Here is an 18,146-nt window from a genome sequence, read left to right as displayed (position 1 = left end):
AGCAGCATCACCATGTTTACTGTGAGCTCTGGGCTCCACTATCTGACCTGTGTCCATAGATCTCAGAGACATGCTGGGTTCATACCTGACTAACATCTCACTGATGTATTCTGGACCAAACCCATTCACAGATTTATACACCAGCAGCAGAACTTTAAAGTCTATTCTGACTCTGACTGGGAGCCAGTGTAAAGATTTTAAACTGGAGTAATGTGCTCGGACCTTTTTTTCTCTAAACCAGCTGTAGATGTTTGATGAAGACCATTACAATAGTCCAGTCTGCTGGAGATAAAAGCATGGACCAGTTTTTCCTGATCTTTCTGAGTCATTAAACTTTCACTCTGGAGATGTTCTTTAGGTGGTAGAAGATGTTTTTGTGATAGATTTGATCAGAATGTCAGATCTGAGTCCATCAGAACACCAAGGTTTGGGACTTGGGCTTTATCTTTTAAAGGTAGATACTGAAGGTCATCTGTTCCCTGTTACAAAAGATAATCACCTCCATCTTGTCATGATTTAGTTGAAGGAAGTTTTCACTCATCCAGAAGTTTAACTTTTTCTAAGCAGTCACACAACACTTCAATGGGACTATAGTCATCTGGGTTCAGTGTTAGATTAGTGTTAGTTTATACACTATGTATTTGAGTGCACTAATGCTGACTCAGTTATAAACACATTTTGACGAATAGAACTTCACTGAATTCTAGGGATGTAACGATTCACTCAACTCCCGATACGATTCGATTCACGATACTGGGTTCACGATACGATTCTCTCACGATTTTTTCATTTACAAAATGGGACTGTAGACAAAAATACTGTATTATTTTCCTTTTATTTTTCATTGTCAAAAGAATTTCTTGATAAACTATTCAAAACAATGCAATTTAACTAAAAATAAATCTTGAATTAAATAAATGAAGGAATAATACAAATGAAAATGAAGCCTATTAATTTAAATTCTGGTTCTATAATAAACAATGCAAAACTGCATAATAGTTCTTTTTCTTTTAAAAGTGCAACTGAAAATGTATTTTGTGCCTCAACAATTGGACTTTAAAAAAAAAAAAAAACCGTCATTGCACTGATTTACGTCATATTTTTTTGGACCAGCAGAGGGCGCTGGTAACACAGTGGTCAGTTGGCATGCAGATATCTTGCAGTGAAGAAGAGATGCTATGCTAGTAGACAGAGCTAATGGAAAAACGTGACTTTTACAGATATTCAAGTAATATTACAGATATTCTTTCGGTGCTAAAGGGGTAATGAATCATTTATTAACATATTTAAGAGTAGAAGGCAGCCAGAAAGAAAGTATTAGCAGACTCCGCCCGCCGCCAACACTTCCGGATAGCGGTTAAAAAAAGTACTGCGATTCAATTGTCAGAAAATCGATATCAACCGTGATACCTATGAATCGATTTTTAACTGCCTTACGATGAATCGTTACATCCCTACTGAATTCCTAACCAGTGGGTATAATAAAACATGGGTTGTCACTGATGTTGCTAGGTACGCGTCCTGCATCCCTGACGCATAAAAATCTGAAAGGATGCAGTAAATCCACTATCCATGCGTCCCAGAGAAAACATTGTGAACAACACCTTATGTTTAAAATCCCAGTAATTACGCATTAACAGCGTAGACATGATCCCATTGAGTACATGCTAGTTTAGCCACTACAACAACAACTAGCCAGTTAACTAGCTGCTTACAGTACACCACAAACACATCTGCATCATTTTATTTTTCCCAACAGACTTTGCACTGTGTTAGTTAAGTTACATTTTTGTGCTATAAGTTTCATAGTGATTGACTCAGTTCATTTGATTTAGTTGAACGTCAGACAAGAAGATTTTAGTCTTATTTTGCTGACAAATTTTTTTTTTGACTGTCATGGTGATGAGTATGTTTTGTTTGTGTTAAAATAAGCACTTTTATTGATAATTTATTTTTGTACAACAGACACCATTTTGTTTTCATTTTAATTGTATTTGTTTAATTTCAGATACATTTTGAACATATACGAATATATCTGCTATTTATAGCCATATCATACCACCATTAAGATAATTTAACACTACAATTTAAGAAATAGAAGAATATAAGAAATAGAAAGAAGTACATTTTAATGGGGACCCATTGAATTTCCCAGACTGACCCACTCAAATCACCACCTGAGGGTCCCGGGGACTCACTACATTGAAAACTTATCAACATCACTGGGTTGTACCCATCACCCAGCCCACATGCTCACCCTTATCTTTCCAGAATGTCACATGGGAGACATTCTGCAGCTTGAGCAGCTCTTATTTCTCTGGCACTCACTTCTATACACAATCCCCACCATTATGTGCAGGGGAAAAAATGCTTCCGGTCACACTAATTCAAAACGCTGGGTTAGTGAACAGTAATGTGATTTCTGAAAAGACTCAATCATTTCAAGAGGAGAACAATAGAAGCTGACACTTCTGCATGAACGTGATACAGACTTCTGTTAAATGCACATGGGACATGGAAATGTTATGAGCTGAAAAAGGAGTCATTTGTTTCAAATTTGGAAAACTTAACAAGTAACACAAGGCAGCACATCTCTTTTCAATAAATCAATGTTTGCTGTGCATGTTTCACTGGGTTCATACTTCAGCAGCTTCTACACACACCCTCACGTCTTCAGAAACTTTTGTCAATCTAAGAAAATGGTAGAAAATGAATATTTTCATTAATGTTGAGCGTGGCCACTGCATTAAAGAGTGTGTGCATCCAAACAGAATGAGTGATTGTGTGGGTCACTACATTCAGTGAAAAAGGAGAATGTGAGTCGGAGAAAAGGTTTTCAAACATGACGAGTTATCTGGAGGAGAAGGGTTTTGGTTTTATAACAACTGTTTGAACGGTATGAAATTAGGAAAATATTATGCGGGCAATTTTGGCCCCCGTAAGTCTAAAAAATGGGGGCCATGAAAAACCGTAGTTACAGCTTGGATGCTTTAATAGATTAAAATGCACAGTAGCTTCTGTCAATACAAATAAATGAAAAGCACACCTTTTCTTTTTCAGAGAGAGATTTGGAAGTATTAAGGTAGCTATTACAGAAAGAAGAAGACAGTAGTTCTTAACAACCTGGAAATATTACACAAAACAAAACCTTAAAAACAGCAATGCAAACAGAAATATAACAGTCCACAAACTCACACTACTGAGTATACTGAAAGCTAATCTGACAGCAGTTCATCTCCTGTGAATAAAACCACTTTTTATCCGAACACCATACCTCTCACTACTGATGAAGACTTCCTGATGATTCTCTAAAGAAAAAGTGATGAGGAAAAATAAAACACGCTGAGGTGGTACGATAAGAGAAAACATATGAACTGACAGTCACAACTCATAAAGTAATGTATGTTCCAAATGATCAGTGAAGGACACAACGTCAGCTGTAATGACGAGTAATTAACCTCTGATACTCAGAAAATTAGAGCATCTACTACAGCCGATACTAGCGCTCCATATTATTTATAATAGCTAACATGAACTAATTCAATGTAAATGGACTTTATTTATATAGCGCTTTATCACCACACTGAAACAGTCTCAAAGCGCTTTACATATCAGCTCATTCACCCAATCACTCTCACGTTCACACACCAGTGGGACAGAACTGCCATGCAAGGCGCTAGTCGACCACTGGGAGCAACTTAGGGTTCAGTGTCTTGCCCAAGGACACTTCGACACAGTCAGGTACTGGGATCGAACCCCCAACCTCTCGATCAGAAGACGACCCTCTACCACCTGAGTCACGGTCGCCCTATGTAATGGTTTCTATAGTTTTAGTTTGAATATACTTCTTTAAATTAGAAACTGAATGACAAAAAAGCCCCACAAAAACTAAAGTAAAACTACTGTTAAAGTTGGATAAAGTTGAGTATTGCTGGTTGGCACTTAGGACAGTTTTTGGGGTTTGTCCCCATTAACTCTGCCTTAGACACTTCCCAACACATTTCTTGTGTTTTCTCTCAAAGTTGTGGCAAAACAATGGCAGATGTTTATCTTGGGGCTTATGCGGAAAGATCAGAATCTGGCCCAAATTAAATGTCTGGCAGAGACGGAGTGAGGAGGTGATATCACAGAGGATACTGGGAACAAACCAGAACAAAAATGGAGTCAAACCAATGACTGCCCACCTCGTCTAGAGAAGAAACCCAAGAAATCACAAAAAATGTAAGAAATAACACTTCTATGCATCCGTCTACAGGACTCCATATCCCAAAATGCAACGTGTGAAACTTCTCTGACAATGTCAATAAAAGTGTTTACAGTGAAAATCAAAAGAAAACTTTCAAGCATCAATTTTAACATTGTTTTTCAGCAAATGATCTCTGATTTATTGATCTATGAGGAACTACAGTCTTTATCTAATAAAAAATATTGTTTTGAGCAGCTGTAAAAGGCGAAAGGACTTCTGTTATTCTTCCTTTTTAATATTTGTGAACATAAGGTGTGTGACAACTAAAGCTGGGTATCAAGGCCAATTTCCTGAATCGATTCAATTCCAATTAGTAAGGTTTTGAATTGATTAATCATGATTTGATTTTGATTTAGTATTGATTGATCTTTCAAATTTCACTTTGATATTAATAAGATGGTTTCATTATTCTGACATACAGTATGTCTCGATTCTACGGAGCCCCTTCAGGGACAGGGATGACAAAAAAACTTTTGCGAGATCTCGCGATACCTTTTGCGAGATCTCGCGATACCTTTTGCGAGATCTCGCGATACCTTTTGCGAGATCTCGCGATACCTTTGCGAGATCTCGCGATACCTTTGCGAGATCTCGCAATGTTATTTCGTGAGCCAGTGAACCGGAAGTAAAACAGACACACGACAATGGAGGAGCATATGGGAGCATAACACGAATGTGGGACTGATCATGGAAGACGATTTGGAGCGGTTCTTAGTTTGTAGAGAGGTTCCAAGAGAGGACATAACACGAATGAAGAGAGACAAGGTGAGCATACAATTCATTCTATAACTTAACACACTCGCATTCGTGGCTAACAAAGTTAGCGTTAATGCTATGCTATCGTATGCTATCGGTGCTGTCTCAAAGAGAACAAGCAACCTTAAACCATGTCCAACGTTATGTGAAAAATGCTGATCAAGCCAAAGCTGAGAAAATCCTACGCTTCTGCACAGGTTCATCAGTTATATGTGTTGATAAAATTATGGTTAGCTTTAATGCTGAAACTGGGCTCAACAGGAGGCCTGTTGCTCATACCTGTGGAGCTACACTCGATGTTCCATGTACATACAGTTCTTACCCAGAATTCCGTGCAGAGTTTGACAACATTCTGTCCAGCAACTACTTAGAAATTGACATCATTTGAACTTAAGAGCAATCTGGATCAGGCCAAATAGTAGCAGACCTCATTATTTAGTTGATTCTATTTTATTTATTTTTTAATTTATTTTAGTTTGTCTCTTTTTGTTATTTAAACATTATGCACTGAACATTGTGGTAAGCAGTCTTTCATTTAATTTTATATCAGCCTGCTATTCTGTTTTTTATTGGTGCAATAGTACACCTCCATAATTTGTAGATTGATTTTATATTTTGAATTATAATTTGAAAATGACTGCAGCATAAATTTCCATCAGATTGAGTCTAACCCAGCGTCAATGCTGAACTTGTTCCTAAAAACCATACTAGTGTCTTATTCTGTAGTTAATTTGTTGTCCATCACTTGGAGAATTGTTGATTGTTGATGTCATGCCAGTTGGTTCCTTATTCAGAAACCGTTTGCAATTCAATGTTGAGATACCAATGAGTGTTCCTGTTTACAAAATGTATGAGATGATTTTGTCTGTGTGAGATGGCCTTCAGACTGATTTTAATATTTCCATTATATTACTTTAATTTACTGCTGAAACTTAATGCCATCACATGTATTTTTATTGCGTGTGAGTGCATTTTGCCATGAAGTGATCTTGAAGTACTGTAATGTAAATATTTGTATGAACTGTTTTTTACTGACAGACCAGTCCAATTAGATTTCACATGTTTTTCAAAATTCATACAGAATAATAAATACATTTCCTGCTAAACTCTGACATTACAGTTCTGGGCTACAAAGTTTGTTCATCTGCAGATACTGTATCTTCACTATCAATTACACGTCACTTCATATGAGCTGCAACTAACTATTCCCATCTGTGAAATAGAAAACATTTTGTGACATTTTTACAAGCAAATTTCACTTAAATGATTAATCCATTATGAAAATAGTAGGCCATCACTACATCTCTGTAAGTCAGGGATATTTCATTATGCGCTTAATTGCCACTCTTAGGTGCCTATACAAGTTCACAGCCTGATAGGGATCTCTTGGTAAAAAAATCAGCATCTATGAATCAATTTTGGAAATTTTCAATGAAATCGATCCAAGATAGATTAAATAATTTAGTTTTTTTTTAAACAGCTCAAGTGACCACCATCACCTGGTGTGTGTTCAACTTCTCATGTTAAAGTTCTCAACATACTCCCTTTTTAATGCTGCTTCATGTTAGTGTGAAGCAATAAGGTTTAACGTGTACATTTTAGGACATCCTCTGGTCTCAGAGTACGAGCTCATGACTCAGCAAAACCTCTGTCAGATGAAACAGCCTCAGGACGTAAAACACGATATGAAGTTTTATTTTGAATAAACCAGAAATACACATGACATCACCAATATGTGTTGCTTTGGATATGAGAGTAAGTTCAAAGCTGTTATTTTCTCATTATCTTTAAAGGTTAAGATAAATCAACATTTTATTTAATTATGTATTTATTAATCAAACAATAAGTTGATACATATTAACTTTTTTTAAAAAATAAAAGGAAAGAACAGCTTTTCAACTTACATCTTCATGTGTACTTTCGGTTCCTTCAAAATAAAACGCTGAGGGCGTTCAGTCCGATAACCTTTTATTGTGAAGCCAGACGGTGTTTGGTTTGACATGTGACGGCGTTTCATTTGACAGAGGTTTTGCTGAGTCATGAGTCCGTTTGGTCTGATAAATGGCAGAAGTTTCCCTGATACCCGATACCTCACTACTAGGACATGATGTTCTAAAATGTATACTGTACAGATGTGTGTGTGTGTGTGTGTGTTGTCTAACAGAACAGACGGGGAAGCTACTTTTGGGGTGGGGCCATCTGTCAATAATCCCCCTGCTGTGGAGCATTGATTATATATAGAGAATGAATGTCTGAAGCCTCGATTGATTTGGGCTGTGCTACATGCTACGTCCAAACCATAGATAGTGTTTCAGTGACAAAGCTTTACCCCTTTCCATCTTCATTGGTGATTTAATCAGATTAAAAGCAGTGAAATAATTTCTGCTTAAACAGTAACACTGAGCTGCTAATGTACAGTTCAATCTAATAATAATCTTTAGAACATTATCAGAGCCAATATCTAAGGAAGAAGAGAACAGGATGTGAAGTGAAAAGGGGGCAGGACAATGGGATGAATCAGAGGAGGGTGCTCACGATTCCAATCAAGCAGTGTTTGTGTTTTTCAACCTTTTTTTCAACCTTGAGGTCGCCTGGAATTTAAATGGGGTCACCTGAAACGTCTAGTAAACGTGTTTTTTTAATTATATTTTTCTAATTAAACCTAGGGGTGGGAAGCTCTGTGTACCTCACGATACGATACGCAATAAAAAAAGCTCACAATAACGATTATCTCATGATTCGACGATTATCGATATATTGGTCAGAAATCAATCTACGATAATCTATTACATAAGAAAAAAAAAAGATTAAGTGAACAAATATTTTTTTTATATCCCTGAAAGATAATAAATTGAAAAAGTATTCTATGAACAGTGACACTATTTTAGTGTAAATTTCTGTAAATAAGTGTCAACATTCCAATGTAAACAAATAAGTATCACCAATATTGCTTTCTGTAAACAAAAAATAGGGTCTTTCTTACAAGTGACACCATTACACATTTTAGTGAAAAAGCAGAAAAGGTTTTGAATTTTTTTTTTTTTAAATTTCATTTTTTTTTTTTAAATGATAGTGCGAGCATATCGATAATCGATTGTGCGAAAAAATCTTGCGATACATCGCCGTATTGAGATATTGTCACACTCCTAATTAAAACAGCACAAAATCTTAATCAAGTGTATTATATATATATATATACTTTCACTTTCTTGAATATAAATCTAGTTTGAATAAATGTCTGAGCTGTCGCAATTCCTCAATGATTCTGTATTTGTAACAAACGTGATCAAAAACTAATTCTAGGAAGAAAAACAAAAGTCAGAAAATTGTGATATGGACATGGGGTCAAGATCCAAAAAAGGATTAAAGGGACTGAGATTCTCTTATGGATCGGTGATTGATCATGATAAATCTTCAATCGATGCACATTTTTACAGTATTTCTTTGTTTCTCACCATGTCCTCTGATTAATCACCAATTTTAAAAACACAAACTATTGACACTAATTTACTTTTCCCAAACGAGCAGACGACGTGTGTAAAACTGTAATAAGTGTAAAAGTAACATATTTGCTTGTAACGCGTACATTAAAACATAACACTAAACTACTAAACATAAAGAGCTGTTTTAAATTAAATATTAAACAGTTTATTACATATATTAATAAACTAAATCAGCAGCTCAAGTACCAGAGTGCTTTTGAAATATCCATAAAATGTCCTTGTGCAGTATTTTGTGCAACTTATCATTTAAATAAAGGATTATTAGAAATGTACGTGTTAATTGATTATTTTTCCCAGCCCTAGTTGTTAATTATTCATGATTAATTCAGACTGTAAAGTCGAGACTCTCTTTAGATATCCCAGTGTATGCTAATGCTAAACATAAAGTGTTAGTTTTCCTCGGGCTGTGTTCCAGGTAAAATTGTCAGTCAGTCAACACCCTCTCAAAGTGTTTGCTTGTTCAAATAAATCTGAGAAACTATTATTATTATTTCCTTTCACTCATTCCGCCCTCACAGGCTTGTAAATCTTTCCTGATCTGACAATCCTCGTCAGCTTACCGGAAAAAGCCACTGAGCTCGCTCTGGATGCAGAAGAAACTTTAATGTTTCACTAAGACAATGGTAATATTATGATGCTTTCTAAATCAGACATAGGCAACTGGCAGCCCGTGGGCCACAAACAGCCCGCCGTCTAACTTTGTGCGACCCCTCTAAGCTAAATGCAAAGTATGATTTCAAAACACAGAAAAATACACAAAACCATAAAAATACATAAAATGGCAACAGACAGTCATAATTACTCCAACACACACACATGACGACACAAAACAAAAAAAAATGTTTTTTAAAAACACAATGACAACAAAAATGCACAAAATCACACAAGTGAAAGACAACAATACACAAAATGATAAAATAAAAATACACAAAACGACTCCAAAAACAGACAAAACAAGACAAAAGATACACAAAATGACAGAAAAATACACAAAACTATAAAAACACATGAAATCTCAACAAAACAGTCAGAATTACTCCAACAAAAATACACAAAAAAGTATTGAAAAAAACATGATATGATAGCACAAATACACAAAAGTAATTGCAAAACACACAATAATAATAAAAAAATATATAAAAAGACAGAAAAATACACAAAACCATAACAGATGAAAAGCCCCAGTTTGCATTAGTTATAGTTTAGTTATTCACCAACAAACACACACAAGACAACAAAATGCACAACAAAAAATTATTCCAAAAAAACACTACATGACAACAAAAATGCAAAACATATACTTGCAAAAAACACAAGAGGATGACAAAAATAAACAAAAAAACAAGTAAAAGTACACAAGAAACAAGGAAGAATACACAAAATCACAGAAAAATACACAAAACCAAAACAATAGTCAAATATTCACCAAAAAACACAATTTGAGAACAAAAATGCACAAAATTACTTTAAAAAAAAACCAAAAAAAAAAAACAATGGAATAACAAAATGACAATAAAATACAACAAAAACACAAAGCTAGAAAAATAAACTATAAGAAAGAAAAGCATACAAATGACAACACAGACAGAATACAGACCAAAAAAAAAAAAACACAAAAACAACAACAAATGACCAGAATGACAGGAAAATGAACAAAAAAACAACAATAACACAACAACTCTTAGTTATTTCCGTATTAATGCTGAGATTAGCGATTATTCTAAAAAATGCTAATATTAATGTTGATAACGTGGCCCTCGGGCCAGAGGATCACATTCTTGTTGCCCTGCTGTGATAAAAGCTGCTCATTTCTGTTCTAGATAATCTGATTTTATAGCAGACGTTGCAGTGAAGTGCTCTGGTCCTCAAGGACTGCAGTCCTGGATGTTTGATGATTCCAACACAACAGGGACATTTTCTACACCTGAGAGTGTCTGGATTAGAGAATTGATTTTCTTATAGTTTATTAATAGCATTAAAAGGACGGTGATTGATGAGACAACTCTTTATTCCTGATATTTTTAAACTCCACACTGTGACTCAAAGCACGAGTCGCTTTGGCAGGGAAGCTTAAAACCAAACGTTGAATTAAAAGGTCTCTGCTGAGTTTGTCCTTCACCACAACTTAAATGCATCATGATTTCCTCTATAGCTGTATTATTAACTGGCTGCATTATAAATGCAATCCATCCAAAACTAAATGACAGGAATCCTTTTATGTTTATGTGATGTCATCCCACGATCAGGTGATTTACTGCACAAGTACAAGAGCTGCCAAAGGTATCAAACACAATGAGTGTGGGTGAGAATAGAGATAGTGTGGAAGAAACAGTCGATCCCTGATGTAAAAACTGTAAACGGAATATTACTAATAAAGCATTGACTTAAAACCCTGAATGACATCGGCGGATTGTCATGACACTGGAATGACAGTTTCTACCTAAACAAGAACAAAGTCACACACAATAAGTACTAATAATAATAATAATAAAAAAATAAAATAAAAATACAGAAAATTGCACAAAACAGAAAAGAAAACATTCCATAAAACACAATATGACCACAAAAATGCACAAAATTACTTGCAAAGCACACAAGAAAAAGACAAAAAATACACAAAATGACAAAAACACAAAAAGGCAATTGTCAGAATTACTCCAACAAAACACACAATAACAAAAATACACAAAATTAACACGTAAATATATATATATTTTTTAAATACATAAAAATACACAAAACCACAAGGAACAGATGAGTGTTAGTTTTTTAAGTGAAAAACCACACTACAAAATGCAAATAATGTTTGATGCCATGAACCAGGTTCCTTACTATAAGAGTTGTAGTTTGCTGTGTGAGAGGAGGAAAAAAAAAGCCCTAAAATCCCTGAAATAGAGAGAAGTGTAAAGACAAAGCTGGGATTGTGGTTCACTCACATACAGCACTTTGTTTCCTACAGTTTAATTATAGAAAGGAATCTAAGGACACGTTGGAGACTTTTCTCTTTAATCCTGTCTGCTGAGAGGCCTTCACGGACCGTTATCATCACGGTGATGGCAGAAACCCGTTCCCTCCAAAGTGCTGCTGCCCCCCGGGTCCCAGACTGAGGTCTACGTACCTGTGAGCGGCCACAGCCCGGCTGTTCAGGTACTTCTGGGCCGTCATGACACCGACGAAGAGAAAATTATTGGAGCGGGAGCCCAGCTGGTCGGTGGCCGGTGACCCTTTGAGTGTCGCGGGCCACAGCGAACCGCCGTCCTCCCTCCTCACAGCCCCGTTAGAGGCGCAGGCGGCCGGACTGGCTGTTCGTTTGTGCGCGGCTTTTTTAAGCTCGGTGGCCCGGGGAAGGATTAGCCTGGAAGCCAGCGTGAAGCCAACGACCAGTCCGAGCAGAACACTGAACCATGCTCTACGGCTTCGTGTTGCCATTCCCCCCAAAGTTCCAGGCGGACAGCCCGCCGTCCGAGTCCAAATGAGCCGCAGAGCAGGAGGAGCCGGTGGTGGGGTGACTAACGGAGGAGAGCCATTCAGGGCTCGGGCTCACACGAAGCCTCTCCTCACAGAAAAGCCCCTTTTCTTCCACATGCCCACGTAGCGCCACACAATCTCCTTGAAGCACCTGAAGACACACAAAAATCAGCCACTCAGTCGGAGCTCCAACCCGCCTCAGAGGCTCCTCAACGCAGATCCACGCACTCAGCGGCTCGGTTCTGTCTCTGGAACTCGGACAGCGGCCGCTTTCTCGCCATTATCTCACTGAATAATGTCTGACGGTAACGGCAACGGTCACCAAGGCTTTAAAGGAGTTTCGACCCTCCGGTGTTTCCGTAGAAACGCTCTGACTGGCTGTGATGAACGGTGCTGCGTTCACGGGAAGTGGGACAAATATGTGAATAAGCCCGATTTTTTTTTTCTTTTCTTTTTTCCTTGTAATTTTCTATCAGCGGTGAACTGTACGGAAGTATGGAAGCCCGTTTCAGCCACTAAAATAAAAAAATATATAAAAAAATCACCACAGCATCTCATAATATTGAGTTAGTAAAGTCATAATTATGAGAAAGAAAGTTATAATTGTTAGATAGTGAAGTCATAATTACGAGATTAAAAAGTCATAATTGTGAGTTAGTAAAGTCATAATTATAAGATAAAAGGTCATAACTACGAGTTATTTTTTGCAGTCTACCGACAATGACTGTTACCATTCTTAATGACACTTTGATGGATAATTCATTCAAAACACATATTTTGGCTGTTTATTCAGTTCTTAGAATTCAACACATAGTACATAGTGGAGAAAATAGTAGAAGTACATAAATACATCTTTATTGCAAAAATGATTACGTCACATTTTTTTTTATGTTTCTTTGAAAATGTACATAAAAAATATTTTTCTCAAAATTATGACTTTCCATAGTGATTTTTTAGTTCGTTTAGTGGTGGAAACAGGCTTCCATATACTGATGTTATGAGGCAAGATAAAATAGACAAGTATATAGATTTAGGATAGATTTGAAACAACATTTTGTGGTAATGACACTACATTTTCATCTGGCATGGTCCATGTTTCCCATGTTAAATATCTCCGAAAAGTAGAATGACAGTAAACGCAGCACAGCTATCAGACATGTAGCGCCCCTCTGTGGTAGACATGTGTTATTACGGCTTCCTGTTGGTCAATAATACATGCAGTGAGTCTGATCATGAATGGACCAAACTAAACGAGTTCATTTTCAGATTTGTGATAAATTGTTATAAAAAAAAACAAAAAAAAAGTTCAAATGTAAAACTCAAGGTTCAATTACTCATGTTCAATTACAACTCAATTACAATTACGGTGTCCAGCATGATTTTCAGTTACAATTTAAATTACACTTATTATTGTTCCAATGAAAGTCAATTATAATTATGTTCTGAATCAAAAAAGTGAAATTACAATTAATCACAATTAATGAGCCTGAAATAAATAACTCCATAAAACTGAAGCTTACTCTTGTACTATTTTTTTAAATGATAAAATGATCATCAAGAGAACAGATAGTGGGAAAACTTGATGGGAAACATATTTTAATAATTGTTAACTGCGTATGTGTAGGCCATAGAACTGTAACATGGTTCCACAGGTTTGCATTTAATTAAAATGTAATCGTTTTAATAGATTGTCCAAGCCAATTACAATTACAAAGTCAATTATCTGAACTCAATTACAAATCAATTATGATTACAACAGCAACAATATTTTCAATTACAATTACGTGATAACTGTAATTAATTATCCTGAAACATACAGTAGTTTTTTTTTTTTTTTAAAGAAAGAAATCATGACCTGATTCAGGACCAACCTGACATAACTGAATCAAATTCCATAAAGATCAGTCCCTTATGAACTGAGATATGAATTTTTAAAATTTTTAAAATATAGAATCAGTTTAGTGATCCAGATCTCCTCCAAAATGTAATGTAATCTTTAATGGCATATGGTCTATCTTTGGTTTAATTTATTTTTTTTTTCAAAATCCATAAAGTAATTTTGATGTAATCCTGCTAACAGACAAACAAATGAAAGCGCTCAACCAAATTTATCATTGTCAACAACCGCGTATGCGCGACTCGGCCCCCAGGTTTTGCGGAGCCCGTGGAAGTACGTCTCAAAGGATGACGGGCTTGGGGTGAACGTCAGGCCACAGGCCAACGTGCCGTTTGCTGTGAACACGTGGATATGAAGTTTATGTAGATGTGATTTAAAATGTGAACGTTACAGGCCAAAATATGTTTGCACCCATTATAGCGCCACCTAGTGGCGACCTTTTTGGTATGTGTGGTTTGTGTGCTCTTATATATCTACCCTGTAAATTTAATAGCCATCAAACATAACACTTCAGCTGAAATAAATGTTTGTTGTTTATGTTGTAATGAGCCACGCCCACTTTGACCAATCATGATTAACTTCGATATACGACCCCAGGAGTGATCCAGGGTCATATCCACTAAATATGGTAAAAATTGGTCTTGCCATTTCAGAGATATACATTTCTCACATTTGCAGCGCCCCCCAGTGGCCAACATTTTTGAAATTTGGCTCATACCCCCACAGTCACATGCCAACCACGCATCTCAGATTTGGTGTCGTTAGCATTTATTTTCACCAAGATATGCAACGTTATGCATTATTATAGCGAACTATAAAATTTGTACTCAGTAATTATTCATGCATATTTTGATGGAACAAAATTATTTGATCAACTTTAGATCAGGTCCAACAGAAGTCTCTACGTGACAAGTTTTACGCTGATTAGACAAAACCCTAAGGAGGAGTTTGAAAAAGTAGGTTTTCGAGTTTTCGCAATTTTGTGCCACAAAATTATCAGCGGAAATAGGCGTGGCCTAGCCCAGGTGATTCAGTGCTATTCAGAGAATCTGTGGATGTGATGTTTTTGAATGTGCGACATACGGTGTGGGAGTTATAGGCCAAAACGCATTGACCTTGGTTATAGCGCCACCTGCTGGTGGACATTCACCAAACTTGAATGGCCTCATCTGTGCCCAAAAATATTATCTATTGTGATCACAAACAGACATGCAAACATGACGACCAATATACTTTCAAAAACCGTTTTCTAAAGTAATAAATGTTTCTTAAAATATTACAGCCGTGGCAGCGATCATAAAATAAAATAGTATACATTAATCAGTAAAGTGGTGGCCACTTCACCAATGAGTTGTGGCATTTGCATGTTCTCCTCATCAAAATGAGGTTAAAGTTAGGTTTACAAGAGTCACACATTTGTCTACAAGATTGGATGTACTGTATCCCATGGTACAGGTGAGGAAATAATGACTGATTGTTTAGTATATTTGTCAGCTTAGTCTGTATTTGTGAGGTAATGGGAAAGAGCGGAGACAAAATATGGCACATGCTTTTTATAGATGTTTTAGGATTATGAGGCTGGGTCTGAAGCAGCTGGGATGTAAATATCTGAGTCTGGTTCCTTTCACAGTGACGACTGTTACACAGATGGAGAGGATGTGGGACGGGCGTTGGATGCAAATGGATGGATGGTAGTAGAAGTGGGAGGCGACAAACCCTTCTTAATAATAACATGTGACTTTTATCCACAGTTCCTATCCCCAACCCTTCAGAGTCAGTGTTTTAATACTGAGTTTCATTTTCTGTCATGCTAATTTTTCAAAGTCACGTTTGTGATGAAATTTTGATGAAAGTTTTATGCACAAGGCTGACATTACACTGTCATTAGCATGAATAAGGTGCCATAAAGGCTGTCATTTGCTAAATTATGACACTGTTCACTAAATTTTGACACCTTTGGAGCTATATTGGCATTTTTTTTGAGTTAGGTGGTGGGATCTAGTGGGGTTAGGGTTAGGGGTAGGGGTAGACTGGCCATCTGGCAGTGGACCATCGAGTCGACCCAAAGTGGGCTGGTCCGGCGTGGTAAAAATAAAAAAGTGAAAAGGGACTAAAATGGGCCAAAAGCAGTCAAGAGTGGCCAAAAAATGGGCAAATAAAGAGGAACCAGGTGTGTTATGACAATGGATAGCTTAAATGGGCAAAATGTGGCAAACAATAGTGAAAAAGGGCAAAAATGTGGAACAAAAAGAGGCAAAATGTAGGGAAAATGGAAACAAGTGGTATTTCTTGGGCAAAAGTTAGCTTATTTGGAAGAAAAGTGGCCCAAAAAAATGAAAGAAAGGATAAAAAATTTGCCAAAAAGTTTTTAAAAGTGTCAAAAAGAATTTGCTAAAATTTACGAAAAATAGGAAAAAAAAAAGGGATATTTATTGGCAAAAGGAGCTAAAGTCTGAAAAAAGTTTTACAACTTTTTTGGAAAGAAGCAAAAATTGGACAAAGGAAAAAGGTAAAAAGAATTTAAAAAGTTTTGCTCTTTTAAGGTTTTCTGGGGGAATAATAATTAAAATGAAGACATAAAGAGCCACATGTTGAGAATCATTGACTTAATAACAGCTTCTACATGGTGTCACTGATAATAGTGGGCTGGTCTAGATACAAAACGCCAGGGCTGAATTTTTGTTCCACTTCACCCTGATTAGGGTTACACTTAATCACACCTTATTAATGTTAATGACAGCGTAATGTCAGCCTTCATAAATAAAACTTGAAGTAAAGTAAACTTTTGGTATTTTTCCTTCAGGGGCTGCCACAGCTCTAAGCATGTGTCTCCTTCACAGAATAGAATAGAATAGAATAGAATAGAATAGAATATGCCTTCATTGATCCTGAGAGGGGAAATGCACTAGTAGAAACAAAAATTAATCATAAATAATAGTGCAAAATGTAGAACTGTAGGTCAAACATAAATTAGAAAACAAAAACAAACCAAAAACAACTACACAACAAAATGGACAAAAATGTGTAAATGACACCAACCGTTATGCTGACCTTGTTCTTCTACTCTTGCCTGGCAGCTCCAACTTCTCCTACAAACACGACTGAACAGCTGAGCATCATCTCTATTATTTTCCCACTAAACTCATCCACCTTACTCCTGTTCACCTTTTCATTTATTCTCCCTCCTCTCCCTACAGATCATTATATCATCTGCAAACAGCAAAATCCATGCAGCCATCATGAGCCGTGCATCATTTGACGTCACGTCTGCTGAACTACACGAGAAATTTGCAGAACAAAATGCATCACACAATCTGTTGAAGGCAATAGGGAGAAATGTGTGTGGGGGCTCATTGTCTTTGGCTTTGAACACTTCATCACACATTAGCATTAAAATACTTAAAATGAATGTTTATTTTTTATTTTTTCTCACAAATCCAGGCCTGTGCACCTTTAAGGGAGGTGATTTCAGCCTGGCTACGTGCGAAATTACGGCGTCAGACCAATCAGCAACAGAGAGAAACTGTAGAGCAACTTATGTCACAATTGAGGAATAATTCTTTAAAAATAGAAAGTGTCTATTTTTACAGTTGCCCTACAGACAACCCCGGTGCTATTAAGTACAAGTACGTGGCGTCTTAGGGTTACGTTAGCACTGTATATCGCAACAATTTTTATGGTTAGGTTTAGTCTTACTTAGTCACGTGACCTACACTTGCCAATGAGGGGCGTTGCGTACAGATATATGTCGATATATTGATATGGCAACTGTACGGATAGCCAGTGCCTTAATATAGAGAAATAAAATCCATAATTCAGACCAAAAACAACACTGTTGCTGTAGAAAAAGCAGGAAGAAACGAATGTGTAAAAGTGTAATATTATCCATTTCACTATTAATCCATGGGATGATAAACAATCAGTTTCACTTTATTACATCACAGACATTCTTCCGCATTAGGTCAAAGGTCAAGAGGAAGCGAGTCTGACAACGATTTTGATTATTTAACCCGTTTGAGAGTTGATTCCTTGAAAGATTTTTTGCGTAAACGTGGCATAGGTCTCCGAGGCAGAAAGAGAGTTAGCTGCTAAAGCTAATGCTGCTAAAGCTAATGCTGCACACGAGCTAAAAATTCTGTTTTTTCCTGACTTTTTAAACAGTTTCAGCTGGTGGCGTTACTCCAGTTCACTTATCCACCTGTCCATCTTGTGCACTTCCTTCAAATTTGTAAATTGAATTTAAATAGTAGATTAATAAAAAACAATCATGAACCTG

At 36.5% G+C, this 18,146-nt stretch overlaps 1 protein-coding gene across 1 annotated transcript in view; it reads right to left on the bottom strand.

Annotated features, from left to right (window-relative positions):
* The window catches only part of chsy1 (chondroitin sulfate synthase 1), a 79,055-nt gene extending 66,685 nt beyond the window's left edge, over window positions 1-12,370 (bottom strand). The window contains exon 1 of the mRNA XM_028477267.1: window positions 11,624-12,370. Within this exon, the coding sequence (XP_028333068.1) occupies window positions 11,624-11,934 (311 nt within the window). The 5' untranslated portion in view covers window positions 11,935-12,370. The remainder of the gene's footprint in view (window positions 1-11,623) is intronic.
* Between the last annotated feature and the right edge of the window lie 5,776 nt (window positions 12,371-18,146).

The sequence above is a fragment of the Gouania willdenowi genome, chromosome 3 (genome assembly GCF_900634775.1).
Source record: "Gouania willdenowi chromosome 3, fGouWil2.1, whole genome shotgun sequence".
Lineage (NCBI taxonomy): Eukaryota > Metazoa > Chordata > Actinopteri > Blenniiformes > Gobiesocidae > Gouania > Gouania willdenowi.
Note: the sequence above shows the minus strand (reverse complement) of the source record. Positions and strands in the feature narration are given on the sequence as shown.